This window comes from Engraulis encrasicolus, chromosome 12, assembly GCF_034702125.1.
Source record: "Engraulis encrasicolus isolate BLACKSEA-1 chromosome 12, IST_EnEncr_1.0, whole genome shotgun sequence".
Taxonomy (NCBI): domain Eukaryota; kingdom Metazoa; phylum Chordata; class Actinopteri; order Clupeiformes; family Engraulidae; genus Engraulis; species Engraulis encrasicolus.
This window is the reverse complement of record NC_085868.1, coordinates 10,470,264-10,495,059: the sequence shown is the minus strand read 5'-3', so window position 1 is coordinate 10,495,059 and position 24,796 is coordinate 10,470,264. Positions and strand designations below refer to the sequence as shown.

The 24,796-nt window shown below is 41.5% G+C and overlaps 2 protein-coding genes across 2 annotated transcripts in view; both read left to right on the top strand.

Annotated features, from left to right (window-relative positions):
• abcb6a (ATP binding cassette subfamily B member 6 (LAN blood group) a) overlaps positions 1–3,833 on the top strand; it is a 25,528-nt gene extending 21,695 nt beyond the window's left edge. The window contains exon 20 of the mRNA XM_063211613.1: positions 1,306–3,833. Coding sequence (XP_063067683.1) covers positions 1,306–1,480 — 175 coding nt within the window. The 3' untranslated portion in view covers positions 1,481–3,833. The remainder of the gene's footprint in view (positions 1–1,305) is intronic.
• A 19,746-nt stretch (positions 3,834–23,579) lies between these two features.
• On the top strand, positions 23,580–24,796 carry LOC134460307 (NAD(P)(+)--arginine ADP-ribosyltransferase 2-like). The gene has a single exon (XM_063212746.1). The coding sequence runs from the start codon at positions 23,581–23,583 to the stop codon at positions 24,259–24,261; it is 681 nt and encodes a 226-aa protein (XP_063068816.1). The 5' UTR covers position 23,580; the 3' UTR covers positions 24,262–24,796.

The following is a 24,796-nucleotide window of genomic DNA, read 5'->3' as shown; positions in this document are numbered from 1 at the left end:
TTTCCATACAGGTATTATTGCAATATCTACATCATTCATTTTCTTTTTTCGCATTAGCCAACATTATACAATAAAAATATAAACAGAAAATATAGGTGTATTTTGAATAGTGTGAAAAAGGCTACTAATCATTTTTTTAAAAGTTTCAAAATAACAATGATGATTATTTGAAGCTTGGAGGCACTATCACATCACATTGTGTGTTTTTTTTCCCGGGACTGAATGATAACAGAACTTTGAAAGGGCATATCATGATACTGCTTCCTTGCAGCATAATACAGTATTGTGACTCTGCGCATCACAATAATCATGATTTGACACTATATCGTTACAGCCCTAACATGCTGTCAACATGATATCTAATGGAGTATTGTCAGTATTCGTTTTAAAACAAGTTTGTTAACATATGTGGTAAAGTGTTGCAGTACCAGAATACCCCCTGGAAGATGTCCACCTTCAGAATGACTAAAGGCTCATGCGCACACAGAATACTGCCAATATTTAATTGAAAGTGAGAATTTTCCCTGCATGTAACTGCGCTCACTAATGCAAATGTGGGAAAAGCAGAGTTGAACAAGCCAGCTTGAAAAAGTAAACCCTCTGCTAGATATTCTTTCTACTTGTACTCCTAGCTCTTGTCCCTGTCTGAAGAAGTGTGGTAATTGGAATGAAAATGGCTGGAGCTCGATGTGAAAGCATTGATTCTGATGCCAACAGTGTATAGGTTAGGATTTGGTGAAAGGCCATCCACTAAGGGACATCATGGCTACGTAAGTGAGCTTACTAGAAACCCAGTGACTTGAGTTCCCAAATAAACCTTTAAAATATCAGGGCTGATAGTATTCAGGCTCCATGCCTGATTTCAGGCTTGAAAGAGTTTTGCAAAAATAAAAACATTGATAATAATTAGCCATTAGGTTATTCTTATCTCAGAAAGTGTTACAGGTTCAGGGTTTTCTTCTACTATCAGGCTTGAATAATGGTCATACACAGGCTAAAATGTTTGAATAATGTGTCAAAATAGGCCTACGTCACTATGCAGTATCTTGTCGTCGTCGTTGGAGCAGGGGGAAAAGTTCAGGCTCAGGATTTTTTTTTCACCATCACCCCTGAAATACATATGTATACAGTATATACAGTATATTGCACAAACAAAAATCTTTGCACCGTCTCAAATCGTGTTGGATGACAGGCAAACAATACAGTATGTGGCAAGACTTGTGCTTTCGGAAGCTGAGACGTCCAAAACTGAAAGTGTTGACTGACTAAGTTCTAACCTGCCCTTGTCCCCTTACCTTTTGCTAGGCACGAGGAGCTGTTGGTTAAAGGTGGTCTGTATTCCGACATGTGGCTGAGGCAGCAGCAGGCTCAAGACTCTGACTCGGCCTCAGACACAGAAGCCAAGGACAAAAGCTCAGAAAAAAAACTACAGGCCCCATCAGCCACCGGGGCACCACAACACCATCACCATGGTCACTAGGCAGTGAGGTGATGATGAGCACAGGATTTCTAGGTTTGGCTACAAAGACACTGCAGACAGGACACAAGGAGATACTCAATGTTGTACATTAAGCAATTACCAGGGCCCCTCTCCCCGTCAATATAGTACAAATAGTTGCTAGGACATTTTTAGTACATTTTTTCAAAAAGGAGGGAAACACTAACCAACATTGAAGTTGAGTTGTAATTTGCTTTATTTATTATTATTTCAAGCTGTTGGGTATGCTTGACAACAGAAAGGGGAAATAATACTTCTCTAAATTGTGCACCTTCTTGTTGTTCCCATAACAGCTCTCTTGTGTTTTCGTGTCTTTAAGCTCAGGTTAGTGTTCATATTGACAAATGTTCAAAGGGAACGTCTCGCAAAGATATGCTGACACCTTCACTTGCTTATCTTACTTTAACAGGTAATTGCATCACAATCTTAGTTTTGTGAGCAATACAGATTTCTTAGCCTACAATTAATTTGACCTGTTGAATGTATTTTAGCATCATGTTATTTTAAATTTGAGTCAACAAACTTGTTGTACCTATATGTGTGGGAAATGTCTATTACCTTATTTTAAATTGTTTGGTCATTTTAGTGTATTTTAATCAATTGTATGTGTCACTTTTATTTAAAAAGCAATACGTATAGCGTACTGAAATATCTTGACACACGTGGGCTTTAGGAACAGGTGTGATGTTTCGATCATCATACACAAAGTACTGTAGACCTTATGTAGATTATGCGAGTATGTCGAGCTCTGTTTGTTGATCTGGTTAGGGGAAAGGGCTGAAAAAGGTCACATTTGTGAATGGGCAGCATCAATTCCGTAAATAAACTACTAAAAAACACACTGTTGGTCTTTTGGAGACCAATGAGGGGGGAAAATGCCATATTTTGTGTTATAAGTAAAGGAGTGAGACTTTAAAGCTGCCAGCTTTGCTGGTGTAGTCTTGTAAAGAACATGTTCAGAGATGTTAAATTGCCTGAAAACTTTTTTTGTGTGTAATTATTATTGTTCTTTATAGGACACCTGTGGCCCCTATCACTAATAACTGGCAACATGCAAAATAGATGGTGTCCTATAAGCATTAATCAAGAGGCAGACCATAGGGTCAGACCTTCATGTTCACCCATCCACCCATCAGACCTTGCTTACACCATTAGATAGAAATACTTTGTGGTATTTGGTTTAAACAGACATTGCAGTTGGACGGTCATTTCCATTTGGGCTACAGGTCTTCTGAGAGACAATGTTTGAAGTGCTATTTAAGTTATCTACAGCTGTTTGTGTTTGTTTACTTTGCTGTTTATTTTTGTTATCATCTTTTTAAAGAAAGACATCATGGCTGTACATGGATCCTACAGGTTTGTGTGTCTCTGTCTCCCCTCTGATGTAGAGCACACTGCTGGGATTGCGCTGCAGAAAGTAAAACATAGACCCAACTTTAAGAGAGCAAGGTCCATGGATCGTATCATGGTGTTTAAACTTGTGCTCTTCATTATTTGTATTAACAGTATACACAGTCTTGTTAGTTCAACTGGCATAAAAACGGGCGAACACTTTCTTATTTTTAAGTGATCTTATTTTAAGTGATATTAAAGCAGCACAACTGTGTTAACTGTAATAATTTGTAAAACTCATCTGATTCACCACATGTATAGGCTATTCAAAAAATCAATTTTAGTCCCTTATGGTTCAATATGTGAACTTAGTGCAAGTGGTAAATCTGCTAGTACAAGAGCTCTTTGGCTTCGTTTTGCTTCAAAACAAATCTTTGCTTCAAGATTAGGAGACTTACCACATACACCGAGTTAGCTTAGCAACCACCTACTTGGAATGTCCATGAAGATTCCCTTTCAAATATCCCCAAGAACTGACACAGTGGAAAGATGCCAAAGGTAGTAGACTTGTAACTCGAGGAAATTCTTGTACGGTAATACGTATGGTGGTTTTTTTTTTTTGGTTTTTTTTTTTTTTGAGTGTCAGTATGCCAGTAAGTTGGTTGTAGCCAACTGATAAATTTTTTTATCTGAAGTTGAAGACACTTATTTTTTGTCAGATGTGGCAGTTGAGTGTGTTGAAACTGCATTGTCAGAGAAAAATGCCCTTTTCTTGTCCTGCCGTGGTAAAGGATCCACAAATTGGTCACCAACTCTCATTCGTTAAAATGAAAAGGAAAACATCTATGTGGATGTCTTCGTATGAATTGTGCCAGTTATGTTTTTGGTTTCACAAATTGAATTGCTGCTAATAGGATGTTCATGGGTTGCCACTGATCTGTTCTTTTTTCGTTGTGGTTTGTTTTATTTGTATAGAGCATAATAAACAAATGATTTATATGAAGATGCACTGTGGGTTTGCTGTTTTTCCACAAAAAAACTAAAACAAAAAAAGTCAAGATCCTTCACTGAATTCACAGTCTTTAAATTAATTGTGAGGTATAGTATATGCAACTATGTATAAAATCAGGATTTCAGTTTACATACCGTATATCTTTTTCTGGTGACAGATGCTTAGGAGATTGGGTGATTAAAGTATGTTCAGAAAGTCAAAGAATGCGCGCACATCAGTGGCACAGTTGCTGGACCAAACTTAAGATAACTGAAAAGAAAATAAAGGTCCGCAACACTGTTAAATGCTCCCAAAGATTTAATGGCACAACGTTTTGGACTAACCGTCCTTCATCACAGTGCAACGATAAAGTAATGTGGCATTCAGTTTTGGAACCTTTGCTCTGTGAAATTGGTCCAGCCTTTTGAATGCATGCATGTGAGATTAAATGATCTATCAGTTGGGCCACATGTCAAAACCAAAAAAGTTAAGTAGGGCCGCACATTTTCAGTCATCACTAATACATGGTAAAGGCTTTTTTCAAGCACTTTAACATATTGTTCTAACTTTAAACTTAAGAACAATGTACAAGACAAGCAAAAGATTCACAAGAAAACCATGTGTTGTACTGAAGTATTCAAACCGCAGTGTATAATGCTACAGCTGGAGACCACTTGTGGGCCATGTCTGGGCCGCATGCGGCCCTCGGGCCTCCAATTGAATAGGCCTGATCTAGAGTAAAGACATCACATGCCTTTGACTGTTTAGCAGAAAGGAACCACAGAAACCCTTGGGGTGTTAGCAGAAGTCTTAATGCTTCATATGTGCAGAGCATGTCTGCATTATGGCTCACCACATGGCCATTTTCCATCTGACTCTGGCTTTGCAAAGAACTCTTTTGCTCTTGTCTGAGCAGAAAACCGCATCCAAGGCCAGTTCAAAGTGTCTTGATTTCTGCCTTCAAAGTTCATCTCAAATGACCATACACCTAGACTTAAACTCTCACAAAACATGTTATTATTTCATCACCTAGTCTTATGAAATATCTCGACCCCTCACATACTTGTATGCCGAACATGTCTACATTAGGGCCTCCACACACACACCGCTTCCGACTGCACTGCGTAGCACTATCTGACTACAGCAGAGCATGGGTAATCAATGGGTGGCTCCGACAAAATAGAACTCGTCCCTAGTTATGGTGCATTCTTTTGAAACTCGATTGTCGGAAACTCCGGCTTCCCCCTTCGGAAAAGTGCAAAAGAATAAATGGGTACTCAAATCGGGGTTCCGAAACACAAACTCGGAGCGCTTCTGTATACTCCGAGTTTGTTTAACATTAGTGTTTTCGGACGTTTGCATTGTCCCAAGCTGTTTCAGTAGAACGCATTTACAACGGTTGTCGGGAGAACAACCTCGGATCTACCGACGGCCGAGTTTCAAAAGAATGAGCCATCAGGACTCAACATCCGCGGACATTGATGCTGGTGTGCTTGCCTGATTGCCATAGACCTCAGAACTCGTTCGAGATGTGTGTAGCCGAGCCGAATGCGCTGCTTCACCGCTAGGGCGGCGCCCGGGTACTGGTGTGCAGGGTTGCATTGAAAACAGTGGAATGGAACGTTGACAGAGCAGTGCTCTGCAATTGTTCAGAACTGGTGTGCGGAGGCCCTTTCTGGTCAACATCATGATTATTTTGTCTCACTTAGGTTTTCCAAGGAAATGGCCAAGTTCACACAGGAATTTCAAGTGCCATTGATAGATAGACATACTGATTGATTGATTGACTGATAATTTGAGTGATTGATTGACACAAGGCTGTGTGTGTGTGTGCGCGCGTGTGCACCATTACATTTAGCATCTGGTTTCAGTGGTTTCTGATAAGCAGAAATGAACCACAGCATCGCCTTGAGTTCTGAGAAATATCTTCATGTGTGGTGTGCACGTCTGCACATTATGGTTCAGCACATGGTCTATATCTCCCTCTAAGCTTGCAAAGACCGTTGTTGTTATCTTTTGAGTGGACAACAGTGTGCAGCATGATTCAGCCTCCTCACAATTGCTGACATCATTTCTGTATGTGATGTGATGTGATGTGGGATTTTGAAGTATGAGTGTTGCAAAAGGAAACAATACACACTGACCACCATCAGAAAAGCTTTAGGACTAGACATGCAAGGGTTTGGTCAGTATGTTAGGTGTGCTCTGTAGGGCCCTACAAAATTATGTGCATATTCTTTGTTTAACCCTTGTATTGTGTTAGAAAGCTGCGTACATTTGTAGTGTTAGCGGGTCAAATTTGTCCTGTGATAAAAACGGACTAGTCCTAGTTTGATTACATGGCGTATGGGGCAAGATCGCTAGCCTTGGTGCTGAATTACTGCCATGGCCGAGAAATGTCTACATGGTAGACATTCTCGAGCTAGGGAGTACGGAGCGCCACTGAGAGCTCGGGTAGTATGCATCCGTAGATATGTGCGGATGCATACTACGGACACCCCCATCTGGTCAGAGAGCAAAGGAGTAAGGTGAACTGGAGAGGAAGCTAGGGCAGGACGCCTGATGAATCGACCGAACAGCGACAGAAGGGAGGTGAACAGGGAGGTGGTGGGTGTGAGTGAGGAAGCAAATTTGTGACTGGAGAAAGGTGAGCAGAGAATAAATGCTGTGTAGTTAATTAAGGGCCGTTCCAAATTTCAGTGTGCTGAAATTACACCGAATGATGGCTGAGCGGAGAATGAGATTCAGGTGGGTGAATGGGCGTGCCTATCTTTTTGCGCTGAATTTCAACTAATGACAGTTGAGCGGAGAATAGAATGCAGGTGATAATTAGGGCATGTCAAATTTCATTAAGCTTCTCCCAAACTTTCGTTTTTAACAAAACGTGCATTTGGTAACCTGATGTTGTGGGAACAGTTTGGAACGTGCCCCTTTCGTCATCCAACTTGAGTGTGCACCAGTGCACGAAGCAAGGGATAAAGACAGGGCTGTCTCTTCCATAAAGACAGGGATGGATGACTGATGTCGAAGAACTTGACTGGCCTGCACAGAGCCCTTACCTGAACCCAATAGAATTCCTTTTAGATCAATTAAAGAGGAGAATGAGAGCCAGGCATTCTCGACCAACATCAATATGTGACTTCACCAATGCACGTTTGAAAGAATTGTCCAAAAAATCCTGTAAACAAACTCCTCAGCCTTGTGGAGAGCCTTCCCAGATGAGTTATAGTTGTAATCAGGGGCGCCACCAGAAATTTTGGGCCCCATGAAAAATTCAAAATTTGGGCCCCCTTAAGGGCCCTTGTCAGTGCTGTCCGTGCTTGGGCCCTTAGAATCTGTAATACCTTTCCACCCCTAGCGGCACCCATGGTTGTAATAGCTGCAAAATGTGGACCAATATCGTATTGAGCCCTGTGGGTTAGGAATGGGATGGCAGATAAGTTCATATGTGAGTCAGGGCAGGTTAGCGAATACAGTGTATCATTCACTACACTTTCTGCTGGCAGATGCTATCCAGTGCCTAAATGGCAAAGGTATGTTTTTTAATATTTAAGGTGGAACCAGATAAATTAAAATCTTCACATCTTACAAGTCCACAAAAGATGAGATTCTACTCATTCACATCAACCATTTGATCCCACAGCACAGCAGAGAAATTTGACACGGAATATGGTTAGTGTATGGTGAGTGCCATGGTGCGCTAGGGTCAAAATATTCAGAATAACCGGGTGAGAAAGGTGCTAATTCCTAGCCTAATTATCATGACTTTCAAATCTCTTCAAGACTTGGTCTGACCATGAGCGAGCATAACAAATAACAATCTCAAATGGCATGCTTGACCCACCTCCCTAGGTTTGCTACTGGTCGAGGGCAGAAAAGGCTGAGCCAAAGTTTAAACCAAACATTTTCTTAGTCCCAATAGAACGTGTCTGCTTAAACCACGTCACTGCCTTGAACATGCCTCTACCAGAGAATTCAGAATACAGGGAGAAGATTCAGTCTGATTGGTTCCCATTGTAGCCAGTTAGCTTTGCACGCATACTGCAGTTCCTATGGCGTGTCCACTAGTTGGCGAGCGTTGGTAAGTATTTCATGTGGGAAAATGTATGGAATGGAAAGGGGAGCCCATATGCTACATTGCTACTGCAATTTCCAGTCACAAAACTCATCAACAAAACATTCCTGGTAAGCACTGTGAGTGGTGTTTACCAATAGTCTGTATTGACAAATCTGTCAGGTGTGTAGTTTTGCAGCAGGGAAGAAGATTTCGACCTGTACTCGCTAGCATACCGCTAATGTGTATGGGTTTGGCCTCATAAAAATTGAGCTTTTTGACCCAGTATATAATAATCTAGTGGCGCAAAATAATCGAAACGCTACTCTAAGGAGGTCTTATTATTTCTAGCTGCGAACTGAATATTCATATTTGAGGGCAAAAAATTGTAAAAGAAAACAAAACAAAAAAACACAAAAATTATAATAGTAGAAAACTCCATTAACACCCATTCCTTTTGCACTTAGGTTGGATTAGGGTTAGCCAGTTGTGGCTAGTAGCTAGTTCCGTGAGTGAACACCCCCTGCCTCTACCATTGGAGATACTCAATGTTGGTTGGTTCCCGACAAAGAGTGGCTAAGTTCCCCAGCCCAGCGGAGCTCAGATTGAACCTGAACAAGCTTTTTGGCTGAGTAGTAGCAGAGCTGAAGGTGTTGTGTCATTACGAGAGCGGAGCCTGTGTAGCTAATTCCACCCAATGAGACATTTATGGTGATTTATTCGCTGAGAAGAAGGGCAGTGGATTTCTTTTGAGAAACCATTCCAATATTATTTATAGCTTTCTTGATTTTTGTCTTTCAGAAGGAAGTAAAATGTACAGTATTTAGTACATCCTTTTTGCCAAAAGAGAGAACTCATTAAACATTCTTTAAGGTTTAATATTTGCTCAGAATTTCTGTACTTTGCCTACCATGACTGAAAATGTGTACAGCGTAATAAAAAAAACCACAATGTGATATATATTTTCCGCAATAAATTTTGGGTTTTGTTTTTCACATTTTGACCAGGTGACCGGTTGTTTAGGCCTTTTTCGTTTAGGAAGAGTCGTTTAGGCCACCCTGCCGTCGTTTAGGCCACCAGAGGTGCCGGTTAGGCCACTGGAGCTGCCGTTTAGGCCACTTGAGCTGCCGTTTAGGCCAGCTTTTTATTATTATTGTATGTTCGTTATTATAAGACAGAAATCCGCTCTGTAGGTAAATTATTTAATAACCAACATGCAGTATTAATGCATAGTATAGTAAAAAAAAAAAAGTATTTGTAAAAAGACAAACAATGTGTTTTATATATTTCCACAAGACAAAGATACAAACCCCAACTCAGATGAAGTTGGGACGTTTGGTAAACAGTGAATAAAATCAAAATGCTATCATTTTCAAAACATTCAATCTATTCATTAGATGGAGAATAGTGAAAAGAAAACATATTAAGTGTTAAAACCGAGAAAAAATATTGTTTTGGGGGACATATTGTCATGAACTCACGCCCCAGCCTCTGTAATGTTGGCCTTGTTTATTGCCTAATGCCTTTACTTTGTATGTCTCTGGTTTTCTCTCTCTCTCTCTCTCTCTCTCTCTCTCTCTCTCTCTCTCTCTCTCTTCATCTCTCTCTCCTTCTCTCTCTCTCTCTCTCTCGGCCTGTCTGGTTCTGTCTCTGTCTCTCTCTCTCTCTGCCTGTCTGGTTCTCTCGTTCTCTCTCTCTCTCTCTCTCTCTCTCTCTCTCTCGTTCTCTCTCTCTCTCTCTCGTTCTCTCTCTCTCTCTCTCGTTCTCTCTCTTGCTCTCTCTCTGTATCTCTCTCTCTCTCTCTCTCTCTCTCTGTATCTCGCTCTCTCTTCCTGTCTAGTTCTGTCTCCCTGCCTGTCTGATTCTCTTGGCCGGTCTGTCTGTCTGTCTGTCTCTCGCTCTGTCTCTTACTGTCTCTCTCTCTCTGATTGTCTTCCCCTGTATGTATCTGGTTCTATTGCCTGCCCTGCAACCATTGTTGCCCATGATTTCTTTGTCATTGTCTGCTTGGCCCATCGTTATCTTTGCCTGTCTTCCCCATCATTGTCTTCACCTGTCTTGTTACCTGTTCATTGTCCTTGATTGCCTGTGTCTCGTTTGTATCCCCGTTTGTCTCGTCAACCACCTGAATCCTGTTGTGTTCTACCTATCGTGTGCATTCTCTGTAATTGCCCTCTGTGTATTTTACCCTGGTGTTTCTGCTGTTCCTTGTGGATTCATTTGTCAAACCCGCCCGAACCTCTGTGTGTTGATCTGTTGACTTCCAACCCCCTGAATGTAGTAAGTGTTTCGTTTGTAGTGTATTTAGTGTTGTTTCATGTTTTCCCCCTCGTGGGTTTTTGTTTTCCGTTTGGCTCTTGCCATTCAATTTTGAGTTTATTAAAATCCACCCCCAAACCTTGAAACTTGCCTCCTCATCCATCCTTGCCTGCACTTGGGTTCTCTGGTATTGAAATCGTGACACATATGTACTCATTTCTAATTTGATAAATCCAACACGTCTCAAAAGAGTTGGGACGGGGACAATAAATGGCAGCAAATGTCGAGGAAGACTAAAAACAAAACAAAAGACAACACTTAACAGTTAAATACATTAACCGATGAGATGATTTTATATAAAAAACAGTGTTAATTCCTATCTTGGCATGATTTCACCAGCTTAAATGGTGGGTGTATTCCTTGTCATGTTTTGCAATGTTTTCCTTTCTGTAGTGCTTAGTGTGACAGGTCTTGACCAAAAACCCACCATTTTATCACCTGTTGGTCCTTATGATGGAGCCAAACTGTTAAAACATAGTAGATAATGCAATTTGACCTTACTATGTGGCAGTAATCGAAGATCTCCCTTCAAAATATAATGCATGAGTGGCTTTTCATGCTGTTTAAAACCCATTTATACCATTCAGGACTGTATTTAACTCTACAGATGAGTGAGAACATCTTAACCAATGCACTACTGCACCCGCATGCCATCATGGAGGCTGACTTTTGAAGCTAGCACTAATACAAGTTGGATGGTCCATTTTCACTGTAGCACAGGATGTGCAATGCTCTATTATTGTCAAAAAGAATGGACTTCTACAACTTCTGCTGACTTCTGTAAGCAAAGGACAGTTTCCCATGTCTTCTGGGTCTATTTCAAGTGAGCTCAGGTGCTTAGGAGCATGTTACACCCCTGTATCATTTTCATGCATTAAGCATTCTTAATATGGTAATTTTCAATAGCTCTAATTCCTGGAGTGCTAGAGTGAGACTACAGCCAATATATATTTCATGATGTCATGAACCTATACAATGATGTTGTTAACAAAAATATGTCTTATATACACTCAATCGTGGTAAATCAAAGGGAATTCAAAAATGTATGTAATAACTATGGTAATTATTCCCTTTGCATCTTTAATTCTGATTGACTCAGCCTCTCTGTGATGATCTTATACCTGGACACCTATATTGTCCGTCAGTACAATTCATTTTGAAATGTTCTTCTTTGTTGTTTTATCTTATTTGGATGTTTACTAAATTTCACTGATCCCGTCCCAACTCTTTTGAGACGTGTTGGATTTATCAAATTAGAAATGAGTACATATGTCCCCCAAAACAATATTTTTTCTCGGTTTTAACACTTAATATGTTGTCTTTTCACTATTCTCCATCTAATGAATAGATTGAATGTTTTGAAAATGATACATTTTGATTTTATTCACTGTTTACCAAACGTCCCAACTTCATCGGAGTTGGGGTTTGTAAATCAAATTTGGTATGCCATCTGCAACCCTGTCAGCATTAACAGTGTCAAATATGTTGTGTGACTATGTCAATATGCTAGCGATGTGTTCTTGTTTTGGTGCATTGAACGTACTGTATAAGCACAAGTCATGTCTCACTCTGTGACATACAAACCCCAACTCAGAAGTTGGGACACAAGGTAAATTGTGTATAATAACAAAATACTGCCATTTTCATAATGTCTGATTCTTACATTAGATGGAGAATGGCACAAAGAAAACATATCAGCCATCAAAACTGACCAAAATGATTGTTTTGGGGGATATTCATGAATATGTAAAAACAACACGTCTCAAAAGAGTTGGGCCGGGGACAATAAAAGGCAGCAAATGCCAAGGAAGACTTAGGGCTTCCGCACACCGGCTCCGACAAAGTGCTGAGCACTGCTCAGCTAAAATTCGATTCCATTGTTTTCAATAGAACCACGCACACTGGCGCTGATGTCCGCGGACATTCGCCGATGTCGGTTAGCAATTAGAGACAAGTTCTATTTTGTCGGCGCCGCCCATTGACTATCAATGCAATGTTCGTGTGAAATTGGGTTTGGGGGTCCGAACTCTGTCGGAAGCAAAAGTGCGCCGCAGTGCTGTCGGAGCCAGTGTGCGGCTGGCCTTAACCCTCCTGTTATCCTTGGGGTCTATTTGAGCCCATTCAATGTTTAACGTCTGAAAAATACCTGAAGTACATAATTCTTTTGCTTCATCTTGGATGACTTTTCCTAAATATATGGGGTCAATGTGAAAAAAGTTGAATTTCCACAAAAATGTTTTCCCTAAGTGCTGTACACATTTTGGTTACATCTGTGTTACTTGGGGCCAATTTGACCCCAAATTATTTTAAGTGTATTAAACATAAATGGAACATCCATATTTTGCTAATACATGTTCCAGTCTGTCTAGATTATGTAAAATACATGACCATAAGGTATTTATAACAGAACATTTCGCTTTATTTAGGGCTCTGATAACTAACAATATGTATGATGTGAACGTGGACCAAAACTAATTCAAGGCAACTTTTGGACAGTTGTTGCACATTTTCGCCTAGACATGTAGCCTATTTGCTTTTTTGGTGTGTGGGCCGTGTGGGGGGATGCTAGGACTTATCTAAAGGGCTTTTTATGTCCCCAACAGAGCAACAGTGAATATCTGAGGCATAAACTGGTGCAAACGTTTTTGCTTCTACTGATTTTGTAGACATTTAAGTGGATGGGGTCAAAATGACCCCAAGGATCATGGATGTAACCAAAATCTGAGGATAACAGGAGGGTTAAAAACAAAACAAAAGACAACACTTAACAGTTAAATACATTAACCGATGAGATGATTTTGTATGAAAAACAGTGTTAATTCCTATCTTGGACATGATTTCACCAGCTTAAATGGAGGGTGTATTCTTTGTCATGTTTTGCAATGTTTTCCTTTCTGTAGTGCTTACAGTGTGACAGGTCTTGACCAAAAGGCCGCCATTTTATCACCTGCTGGTCCTCATGATGGAGTTAAACTATTAAATCATAGTAGAGAATGCAATTTGTCCTTACTATGTGACAGTAACTGAAGATCTCCCTTCAAAATACAATGCATGAGTGGCTTTTCATGCTCTTTAAAACCCATTTATATCATTCAGCACGGTATTTAACTCTACAGATTAGTGAGAACAACTGAACCAGTGTACTACCACACCCCCATGCCATCATGGAGGCTGACTTTTGAAGTAGTTAGCACTAACACAAGTTGGATGGTCCATTTTCACTGTAGCACAGGATGAGTAAGACTGAAAAAGAATTTACTTCTGCAACTTCTGCTGACTTCTGTAAGCGAAGGACAGTTTCCCATGTCTTCTGGGTCTATTTCAAGTGAGCTTGGGTGCATAGGAGAATGTTAAACCCCTCTATCATTTGCACACATGAAGCATTCTTAATATGGTCAATTTTCAATAGCTGTAATTCTTGGAGTGCTAGAGTGAGACTACAGCGGATATATATTTCATGATGTCAATGATTATATGAATGATTTTAATAACAAAAATATGTCTTATATACACTCAATCATGGTAAATCAAGGAAATTCAAAAATGTATGTAATAACTATGGAAATTATTCCCTCTGCATCTTTAATTCTGAGTGACTCAGCCTCTCTGTGATGGGCTTATACCTGGACACTCATATTGTCCATCAGTACAATTCATTTTGAAATGTTCTTCTATTTTGTTTTATCTTATTTGGATGTTTATTGCATCTCACTGATCCCCGTCTCAATTTATATGGGACGTGTTGCAGTTATCAAATTAGAAATGAGTATGTCCCCCAAAACAATATTTTTTCTCAGTTTTAAACACTTAATATGTTCTATTTTCACTATTCTCCATCTAATGAATGTGTTGAATGTTTTGAAAATGAAAGCATTTTGATTTTATTCACAGTTTACCAAATGTCCCAACTTCACTGGAGTTGGGGTTTGTACTTAACATACTTTGTTTATACTTACTTTGTAATTGAGAACATTTGTACATGACATTTTGTTCAGTGAAAAGGAAACAAAGGGGTTGATGGCAGGAAGTAGCTATAGCCTGTGTGACATTCGTTAAGAGCCTCAGCCATAACAGGATGTGGGTTTCGGCTTCAGTGCTTCGGGTCGCATTAATTCACACAGCTATTTACGTACATGTGCACAAATTTACATTTGCACAGAGACATGCATGATGTTCATCAGAAGATCAACTTGAAAAGGGTTTAGATTGTAGATGTTTTTTTGTTTGGTTCTTGGCTTGAAAGCCTTTCTTGAACCTGGCAACACGGAGCCGTTTCATGTGAAATACGTAGAGCATAAGGATTCTTCACTGGTAACAAGCAGATTGAGAGGACACCAATGGGTCTAATGGCTGGCTGTCTATTTGTGATTATGACCACAGCTGTAGCTGTAGCAACGGTAGGATACTACATTCTCTCTGGAAATTGTATAGTCCAAAAGCAAAAAGACTAAAGATGTTATTAAATTATCTATTTCCCAATGTGTGTCTGTTTTTTAGCCTCCAGATGAGATCATCCGCATCCTTGACATGGCCCCTCAGTCTGTAGATGATGACTACAAAGGCTGTTCTTCTAACATGGCAGAACTTCTCCCATTGTATCTTCAAAAGGACAAGGAGACAGATGATGATTATAAAAAGGCATGGGAACAGATAGGGATGAATTTACAGCATGGCAGTCTTACAAAAAATCAAGCTATTGCCCTACATACAGTATATACACCAATAATAGAAACAACATTTATCGTGATCTGAATAAAGAGGTCCGTGTAGGTAAAAACAAGTACATGGGGGGAAATTTTGAGTAGGCCTATTATTCTCTTCACTTTCTCCTGATTGGGGCTATTTAAGGTCTGAATAAGCTGAACAATGATTGTGTGGTCACATATCGTGGAACCAGTGACACATAATAGACCACCTAAGGAAGAAGTTTGCTTTGGTGCGTTCACTTCCACCTCAACGAACAAAACAATAGCTCTCGGATATGGCAACAAGACGTGTTTTGTGGTCAAAACATGCCACGGTGCAGCAATCTCTGAATATTCTGCATTTCCAGAGGAGCAGGAGGTGCTTATTCCGCCTTATGAGAAGTTTCAAGTTGTGAACCCATCAAGGCATGAATTGAACTGTGAAGTTGAGTACCATCTGAACAGCAATGGTACAAAAAGTAATTTATGTTGTGCCTTGTTTGGGGAAGGGTCCAAAAGCATAACAATGATTGAAGGCAGCAGGGGTCAGGAACCTATGGCTCTAGAGCCATATGTGGCTCTTTTGGGAACTGTATATGGCTCTTACTTATCTAGGGTCGCCAACCATCCCTTGAAATATGGAATCGTCCTGTATTTATAAATAAAAGTACGGGTTCTATATAGAGTTGAAACGGGACAAGGGAGGTTAACAAGTGTTAAAATGCAGGAAATTACATCTAAGAAATACGAAATTCTCCCAAACCCTCACCATAATGAAGTTGACAGTTGGCAACCCTATAGGCCTACTTACCTGTTATCAATAAAAGCAATAACTTGACCGTTTACTCTAAAATTGTTGGGCTTCATTGAAATACATGCTTTTGATTGTATTCAATGTTTTTAAAATGGTATGGCTCTCGTGACAATTTCTTTTTAAAAATTTGGCGTTTATGGCTCTCTCCACCAAAAAGGTTCCTGACCCCTGCTCTACAGTAACTATACTTGAAATACAAGAACAACTTGGTTGAACTCAAAAGAGCAATATAATCAAGGGTTCTGTACAGCTATATCTCAAGGAGGGTACCATATATTCACTTAAAGACATTGATGTGCCCATTTTGGCCAAGGAAGACCATCTTGCCATCTGAAACGTCACCTGTGATCCAAGTGGACTGCATCATCATTCATTTATTCATTTCAGACATTTGAATCACTCCTGACAGTCAGATTTTTTATTTCCTTTGCCCACAGGAGATCTCAATTCACATATTATGACTCATGTGACCCTTTTGACGGCCATCATCAGGTCATGACTGAATAACTCTTTGGCATGAAAGGAGAAATAAATATTTTAAAGTTTCAAATGGAAGTCCGGTTTGAATCCTTATGCAAGGGACAAATGCAAGCAAGGGACACTATTGAGTTGTCAGAGGATTGGGACACTGAATTCTGCCTGGCTTTACTTCACTCATGTCACCTCCATGCAGGGGCACTGCCAGAAATGTTGGGCCCCATGAAAGATTTGAATTTTGGGCCCCTTTAAGGGCCCCTCTCAGTGCTTGGGCCCCCTTAAGGGCTCCTATCAGTGCTTGGGCCCTTAGAATCTGTACCACTTTTAGCCCCCTAGCGGCCCCCATGCCTCCATGGATGTTACTGTTTTCTATTCCAATTGCCCTAAAAGAGTTAGTACGTACACCTGTACGGTATTCATGCTATGCATTATATATTCTGCCTGTAACTGTACATTTTCTGCATGAAAAGCTAATCAATAAAACTTTTTTTGTCTTGCATTGAATACTGACTCTACCTATCCTTGTTAGACTGATAGCAGTCAGTAAAAGTAGCAAGCAACTCCTGCTTTGAGTGTGAGTGGATTGAATTACTGCCTGAATTTAGTTAGGCCTACAGTACATTAAAAGATAAGTGTAAAAAGAAACTCTATAGAAAATAATAGTTTTTGTCATGAAAATGCCAGGCTGTCTTTTATTAAACTCAGGATAACACGGACATAACTTTATGCTCCTAGCATCTTCATGGATATTATTATAACTCCCAGAAGTCTTAGCTTCACGTAATGACGTCACGAATATCATGCGTAGGCCTATGACAGATTAACTATTTCATCGCATCACATCTCCCCCCTTAGTAAAGTAAATCATTACCATTAAATCAGTCACTTGTTTATAACTTAAATTCCCAGCATATTTACTTCAAAAATAAACCTGTAATAAAGCATAACATAAATGGCTGGTTATTACTTCAATTCCTGTTACTGTTATTCTTACTTCTTTCATTTAGGTACCATTAAACAAATGACCTCATTAATAAACTGTTTAACTCATTAACTCCAGTAAGTTATCACTCACAACCTGTTAAGAATCTGCAACATAAAACATTCAACATTCAAACCATATTGCATTTCTGTGACATTTCTCTTTTTTCCTTTTTTTTTCCTTACCACCTTCAGGTCTATTTAGGCACATAGTCCTTTAACCAGGCAGGAGGGTTAGTAACTCTCCCAGGTCTTTTGGGTGTGGTTGGTGGTAGGCTTTGGGACACAGTGGGACCGGGAGTGACAGGCCCCACCGCAGGAAGAGAAGGGGAGCCCGGGTCACTGGAACTGGGCTGGCTTTGGTCACTAGTCTCTGATGCAGTGACCTTTTCTGGTGACCCCGGCACTTCCTGGATGTGTCGGCGGTTCCGACGGGTGAATGTCCCTTGGTCTGTTTGGACGTAGTAGGACCTGGGCTCAGGTGCCTGCGCGATGACTTTTGCTGGAGTCTTCCAGCCTTTCTCGCCGTCCAACTTGAGGTTGACGCGTTGACCTGACTCCAGTACAGGTAAGGGACGAGCCGAGTGCCGTCTGTTGTAGAAGAAGCGGTAGGCACTTTTGGCTTGTTGGTCTTTGCTCCTCACAGCGTCGGGTGTCAAACAGGACTCTGGGGCCAGCTGTGCAGGCAGGACTGGAAAACAGTTGTCCTGATCTGTCCGTCCGATGGCGAGTTGAGCTGGGACTCTGGCCTGTTGCGGTGATTGGTGTAGCCCTGTAGCTCATAAGGGCTAGGTGAGGGTCTGGCTGCCGCAGTATGCGCTTTGCTGTGGCAACGCTCCGCTCGGCAGCTCCATTGGCTTGTGGATAATGGGGACTAGACTTAGTGTGTGTGAAGTTGTACTGCTCACTGAATGCTTGGAACTCAGCTGAAGTGAACTGGGTAGCGTTATCTGAAACCAGCTCCAGGGGTATGCCCCACCTCACAAACATGCTTTTCAGGCGAGCTATCACTTGCTGACTGGTAGTGGTAGTTTAGCTGTGCTATTTCAATGTCCCTGCGAGTAATAAAAGTCCACAACAATGAGGTACTGCTTACCATCTTGTTCACAGAGATCAGCGGCAATCTTTTGCCACGGACCACTGGGCAGGGGCGTGGTTATCAGTGGCTCGCCTCTGCGTAGGCTTGTTCTTAAGGCAGAATTTACATGTACTCACTATTTTGGTGATGGCGTGGCCTATCCCTGGCCACCACACCGACATGCTGGCCCTTCTGCGACACTTGGTAAGCCCCTGATGGCCTTTGTGTAGCTGGGACAGTACATCTGCTCGCAGAGCGCGAGGAATGACAATCCTGTCATTATACAGGAGAAGTCCTTCTGCTACTGACAAGTGTGCCCTAGCAGCATGGAACTCGTGTGTGTGTGTGTGGAATGCGTGATAACTGACCTGGCAGCCGGCCCTGGTGTAGCGGATGACAGTCTGTAGATCAGTGTCCTGGTCAGTGGCTGACCTAATCGCGTCCAGTCTGTCTCCTGTGATTGGTCTTGACTCGATCACGGCTTGCACGTAGGCTTTGACCTTTTCTTCCGTGTCCGACGTGTCTCTGTCTGGCAGAGGGTTGCGCGACAGCGTGTCTGCCACAACAAGTTGCTTCCCTGGGACATGCACTGCGTCGGCGTTGAACTTCATGAGACGCATCAGCAGCCGCTGACATCTCACAGGTGCTTTGTCGAGGTCATATGAGTTTATGAGAGGAACGAGCGGTTTGTGATCTGTCTGTAAACAGAATTTCTCCATTCCCTGCAGATACCTGGTGAACCGCTCACATGCCCATACGCTGGCGAGGCACTCTTTCTCGATTTGTGAATACCGTCGCTCAGTCTCCGTCAACGTTCTGGAACAGAAGGCCACTGGTCGTAGTCCATCTCCCTGCTCCTGTAGCAACGCAGCCCCCAGACCGTAGCTGCTGGCGTCAGCACTGACTACAGTAGGTCTGGATGCATCGTAGTACGCCAGTACTGGAGTGGAGGTCAGCATTTGCTTTACCTTCTTGAACGCCTCCTCCTGTGCCTCTCCCCACACCCAAGCGGCGTCCTTTTTCAGCAGGCTGTTGATGGGGTGCATGACAGATGAGAGGGCAGGGAGGAATTTTCCCAAGTAGTTGACCATCCCGATGGTCTGGCGTAGCTCTGTTGTGTTGGTGGGGCGCGGTAGCTCTGTTATTGCTCTGACTTTACTCTCATCCGCCCTAATGCCATCTTTGCCTATCACATGGCCAAGTACTGGATCTCAGATTTTCCAAAACTGGCACTTACTGCGGTTGAGCTTCAGTCCAGACGCTCTGATCGTCTCCAGCACCTTTCGAAGATTCTTGTCGTGATCCTCTCTGTCCTTGCCGAAGATCAGGACATCATCCATGACGACCACGGCGCCTTCATGGTCCCTCAGGAGGGCACTCATTTTCTGCTGGAAAATCTCCGGGGCCGAGGTTATGCCAAATGGCAGCCTCCGGAAACAGAACCGACCCACGGCGTGATGAATGTCGTGAGCCTCCTACTGTTGGCATCTAGCGGTTATTTGCCAAAATCCACTAGAAGCGTTCGACAGTGGAGAACACTGTGGCACCTGAGAGCGTTGGTGCGATGTCCTCTAGCGTAGGCAGGATGAATCGCTCTCGTTTCACAGCTTTGTTTAGTTTTTTCAAGGTCCACACATATTCTGGGCTTTTTGTTCTTTTTGATGACTGGCACCATGGGGGCGCACCAGTCTGTGGCTTCGTGCACCTCCTCTATGATGCCCAAAGACTGCATGCGCCTCAGCTCCTCAACCACCTGAGGCATGATCGGGAAGGGAATGCGACGGGGCGTGGCAAGACTATAAGGAGTGGCATCGGGCTGGAGCTCAATTTTCACAGGCTCACAATTCAAAAGTCCAATATCTCCAAAAACATCCTCATAGCTCTCAATTCCATCCACTCTGCGAATCAGCCCCATTTCAGAAGCTATTCTCCTACCCAGCAGGTTGGTGGTGAATGGGCCCCTCATCACATAAATCCAGAATTGGTGTTTCACACCACGTTTCTCAGTCTCTGCTAAGAATTTGCCTTTGCAATCCAGTTTCCCACCGGGACTAGTGAAAACAGCTTTTGTGTCCTTTAACACAGGGCGCTGGGGCAGGCTGAGGAATGTGTGCTCTGCAATCACTGTAATATCTGCGCCTGTGTCAATCCTAAATTGCACGGCTTTCCCTTTAATTTGCAGATGTACGAGCACTTGTCCTCGTCGACATCGTTGTCCTCAGTAATGGCTCCTAGTAGCCAAGAGCTGCCCTCATCACTGTCACTGTTAGCAGCTGCCACTGCACGCACTGCTTTCGTTTTGCACATAGCTTCAAAATGTCCCTTTTTACTGCATTTGCGGCACTGTTTGCCGTTTGCTGGACATGCTCCAAACTCGTGCACTCTGCCACATCGCTGGCATGCATTTCCTTGTTGCCCACTTTTAGCTTTAGCATTACTTTGTTTTCTCTCTGCATTTTTGAATTGTTTTGGCTTGCGAGTAATTGCACTTACTTCACTCTCTGGTGATCGGGTGGTGCTTTGTGCTTTGATGAGCTCTGACTGTCGAGCCATGTTGATAGCTTTTTCTAAAGTCAAGTCCGGCTCCAGCTGCAGTTTTTGTGATACTTCCATGTCCACTAATCCAATGACGATGCGATCCCGTATCTGCTCGTCTTTCGTCGCACCGAAGTCGCAATACTCCGCCAGTTCATACAAGTGTCTCACGAACGCCTCCCACGCTCTCACCATGCCTCTGTGAGCGTCTGTGAAAGCATGCCCGCTCGTGGATAACATTCCGTTTAGGGACAAAATGTTCGTCGAACTTTTTCATTGTTTCCCCATAGTAATCCTCAATCTCATCCGGAAATGTGAAAGTACTGAAAATGGGTTCAGCCTCCTTACCCATCGCGTAGAGTAGAGTGTTTACTTGAATTTCGCCGTCCTCTTTGTCGAGTTTCATAGCAATTCTATAGCGAGAGAAGCGTTGTCTCCATACCGGCCATGCGGACGGCTGGGTGAAGTCAAACGATTCCGGTGCGTGAAACTTTGCCATCTCGGTCGTCGTTTACTTCAGTCGAAACTGTCTCCTCGCGTCGATCACTGCAGTCACTGGGCCACTTCTGACACCATGTCATGAAAATGCCAGGCTGTATTTATCATTGAGGTATTTTATTAAACTCAGGATAACACGGACATAACTTTATGCTCCTAGCATCTTCATGGATATAATAATAATTCCCAGAAGTCTTAGCTTCACGTAATGACGTCACGAATATCATGCGTATGACAGATTAACTATTTCATCGCATCACAGTTTTAGACAACTGTCACTTTTTATGTAAACAATTGTCAACATGCATGAGCTTTTCGTCTTGACATAATTGTTATAATAAAAAGAACTGAACCTCAGAGGCCCTGAGAGTGTTCTCACACATCTTAAGATGTGCAAATCATCATGTGCAGAGTATGTCTACAAAAGGATCACCACACATAGCAGAAATGAACCACAGAAGGATCTCCATGCACTTAGCATGTCTTCACTATGGTTCACCACACAGTTAGTTCATATCTCACTGTGTTTTTGCGAGGAACTTGTACCCTTTTCTGGTCAGATGCTGCAAGGTGACTCATTTGAGCTGTTGTCAACGTTCAGTGCATCAAGGTCTCATCAATATAGGCTACTGCACGTAGAGAGACTGATGCCCTGTCTGACTACTTGAAAGCAGGACACACACGACTACTTTCATCAGGACAGGACAAACTATTCAACAGTTCCACTCACAGTTCAACTTCACTGGCATCAGTGCATTTTGGTGCCATTGACGTTGAACTGTGAGTGGAACTGTTAAATAGCTTGTCCTGCCCTGCTTATTGTCACATTAATGTCTTGTTTTATCTGGGTATGGGGGTGCTAACACACCATATCATAAAAGTGCAAACATGTCTGTTAGGACCCAGGTTGTAACCAACCTTTCCCCATCCATGTAACTCGTCCGCAGTTCCTGTCACCATCTTCACTGTACTATCCAAATGAGAGTTCTTCAATATTTAGCCGGTAATGACCTGAGCTGGTTGTTCTTAATGTCTGTCGACTACGTGATAAGAGTTGGAACAGCTCACCTCAGCCAATTACCACACTACCTAAGATGAGTGTGCACATTGTGCATCTCTGTTGCATGACTCAGGAGACCATGAAGCTGTGGTTTATTTAAACAGCATTCATCACTGGGCCTCACAGTTGGAAGAAGGTTTATCGATGAACGTTGATCGAACGTTCTGAGGTACCGTACACCCTGAATTCTGCACAGAGTTTTATTTGGGTGAGTATTTCAAACCTCTTAAGTATCATTGTTTGGATGTCATACTCTAGACATTATCATCTACTTTAGAATAATGGATGCAAAAAAGCATTATAAAGGCTTAATAAATAATTAACTATTGATGAACAAAACATTAACAAACGTTTGTAAATGACTAGGAAATGTAAACAAATGCTTGTAAATCACTAGGAAATGCTATGTTCATATTTTATATTTATCAAACATTTACAACTTGCTTGTAAATGAATAAAATACTCTGTTATAAGGTGTGCAAAATCTTGTAGATATCATTTGTAGATATTTTATAAAGCATTACTAAAGCTTAGTTAATAATAAAAACATTTGTTAATGTTTTATTCATCATTAGTTAATTATTTACTGAGTCTTTACTAAGGAACATTATTATAAAGTGTTACCGTTAATTCTTGTTAAGATCCTTTAGGTCTACACTATGTATTACATATTTTTTTTTTATTATATTCTTTTACGTATTTGTATGTAAAATTTGTATTTGTAAAAACGCACATTGCATGGCATTTTCTAACATTACACTAAGTCGTTTTTTTTTACCTTGAGAAAAATGTAGCCACTAAGTTATGTCTACAATACATGAAAATATGTTACAGATGGATCTATGCAAAAACACATTTATGCTCAGTGCTGACATGTTTAATTTGAAAGTGAAAGTAATAAAGGTAACAAAAATGTTCATGCAGGCACAGTTAGAGGACCCCATGGATCTGCTGATTGCATGTCTATTTCTGACAATGGCCTCAGCTGTTGACACAAAGGTACTGTAAGATACATTAAGTCCAAATAGGCCTGTCGAGGGATTAGTAATTGTGTAGTAACTTACTGTAATTGCTATTTTAGGTTGTTTTGCATTTAAACTTGGTTTTATGTGTAATGTTTCTTCTGTAGTTTAGGAGAATTCAACAGTCTGTGATTAAGTTCCCTTTGTATGTGTTTGTTTTTTAGCCTATAGGTGGAATCAACCTTGATATGGCCCCTCAGTCTGTAGATGATGACTATCAAGGTTGTATTTCTAACATGACAGAGCTGCTACCAAAGTATCTTCAGAGGGAGATGTATGGTGTATTTCGTCTTGCATGGAAGCGTGCTGAGGAAGATACTAAAAGGATGAATCCCAAGAAAGACAACCTGACTACAATGCATGCCATAGCTTTACGCATATACAGTAATGACGATCCCAACATTCATGAACGTCTGAATAAGGAGGTGCGTGGAAAGAAAGAGAAGTACAAAAGTGTAGATGGTTTTAGGTTCCATTCTCTTCACTTCCTGCTTACTGATGCTATACAGCGCCTGAATAGGCTGAATAATGATTGTGTAGTCACATATCGTGGAACCAAAGACACTTATACACCTCCTAAGGGAGAAGTTCGCTTTGGTTTCTTCACATCCACCTCTACGAACAAAACAGTGCCTCTCACATTTGGCAACAAGACATGTTTTGTAGTGAAAACATGCCACGGTGCTCCAATATCCAAATATTCTAAATTTCCTGATGAGCAGGAGGTGCTTATTCCACCTTATGAGCAATTTAAAGTTATCAAAAGGAATGCAAATCCAAAAATCAAGCCAAAAAATGAAATAAACTGTGATGTTGTTTATCATCTGGAAAGTAATGGCATACTAAGCAATTTGAGGTGTGCCTTATTTGGGAAGGAGGGTGAAAGAGAATGGTATAATAGCCATGTACCCTATTGATTATAACCTGCTTATTGTACATCAACATGTTAAGTGACCGGCTTTTCAGTGTAAACTATTTAAGGCTTAGTTAACACACCTTTCTTTTCCATTGGCTACGTTTAGCCTACATGACGTTTTTAATTCCAAATTAATAATTCAGAATTAAATAGTTCCGTCGAGTTTACTTTGATCTTTCATTTCATTCCGAATTGTGAAGTGTTTACATGATGTTTCCCAAGCGGAATTAAGCTTTAAGAGAGTTGATTCTGAAATGTGTCACGTAAACGTAGCAGTTGTCATCCAAGTTGCCTTAAACAATTCTCTGAATCTGTATTTTAGCGGGTATGTACATGTAGGCCCTATATCAACATCCTTGTATGCTTGTTTTGTAGCCTCGTCAACTAGACGAACCCAAGTGGCAGAAAATACAGTATTGTTTTTGTCTGGCAGGTTGGTCAAGGTTTGCACCATAGGGGAGCTGGCTGGGTTTGTCCTCCAGTCACAATGCCCTATGTACCGAGTTTGTGCATCGAGTGTGTGTGTCTGTGTGTGT

Excerpts from the sequence above, each read along its gene's own strand:
- LOC134460307 (XM_063212746.1), top strand. The coding sequence starts at position 23,581 with ATGACAGAGCTGCTACCAAAGTATCTTCAGAGGGAGATGTATGGTGTA.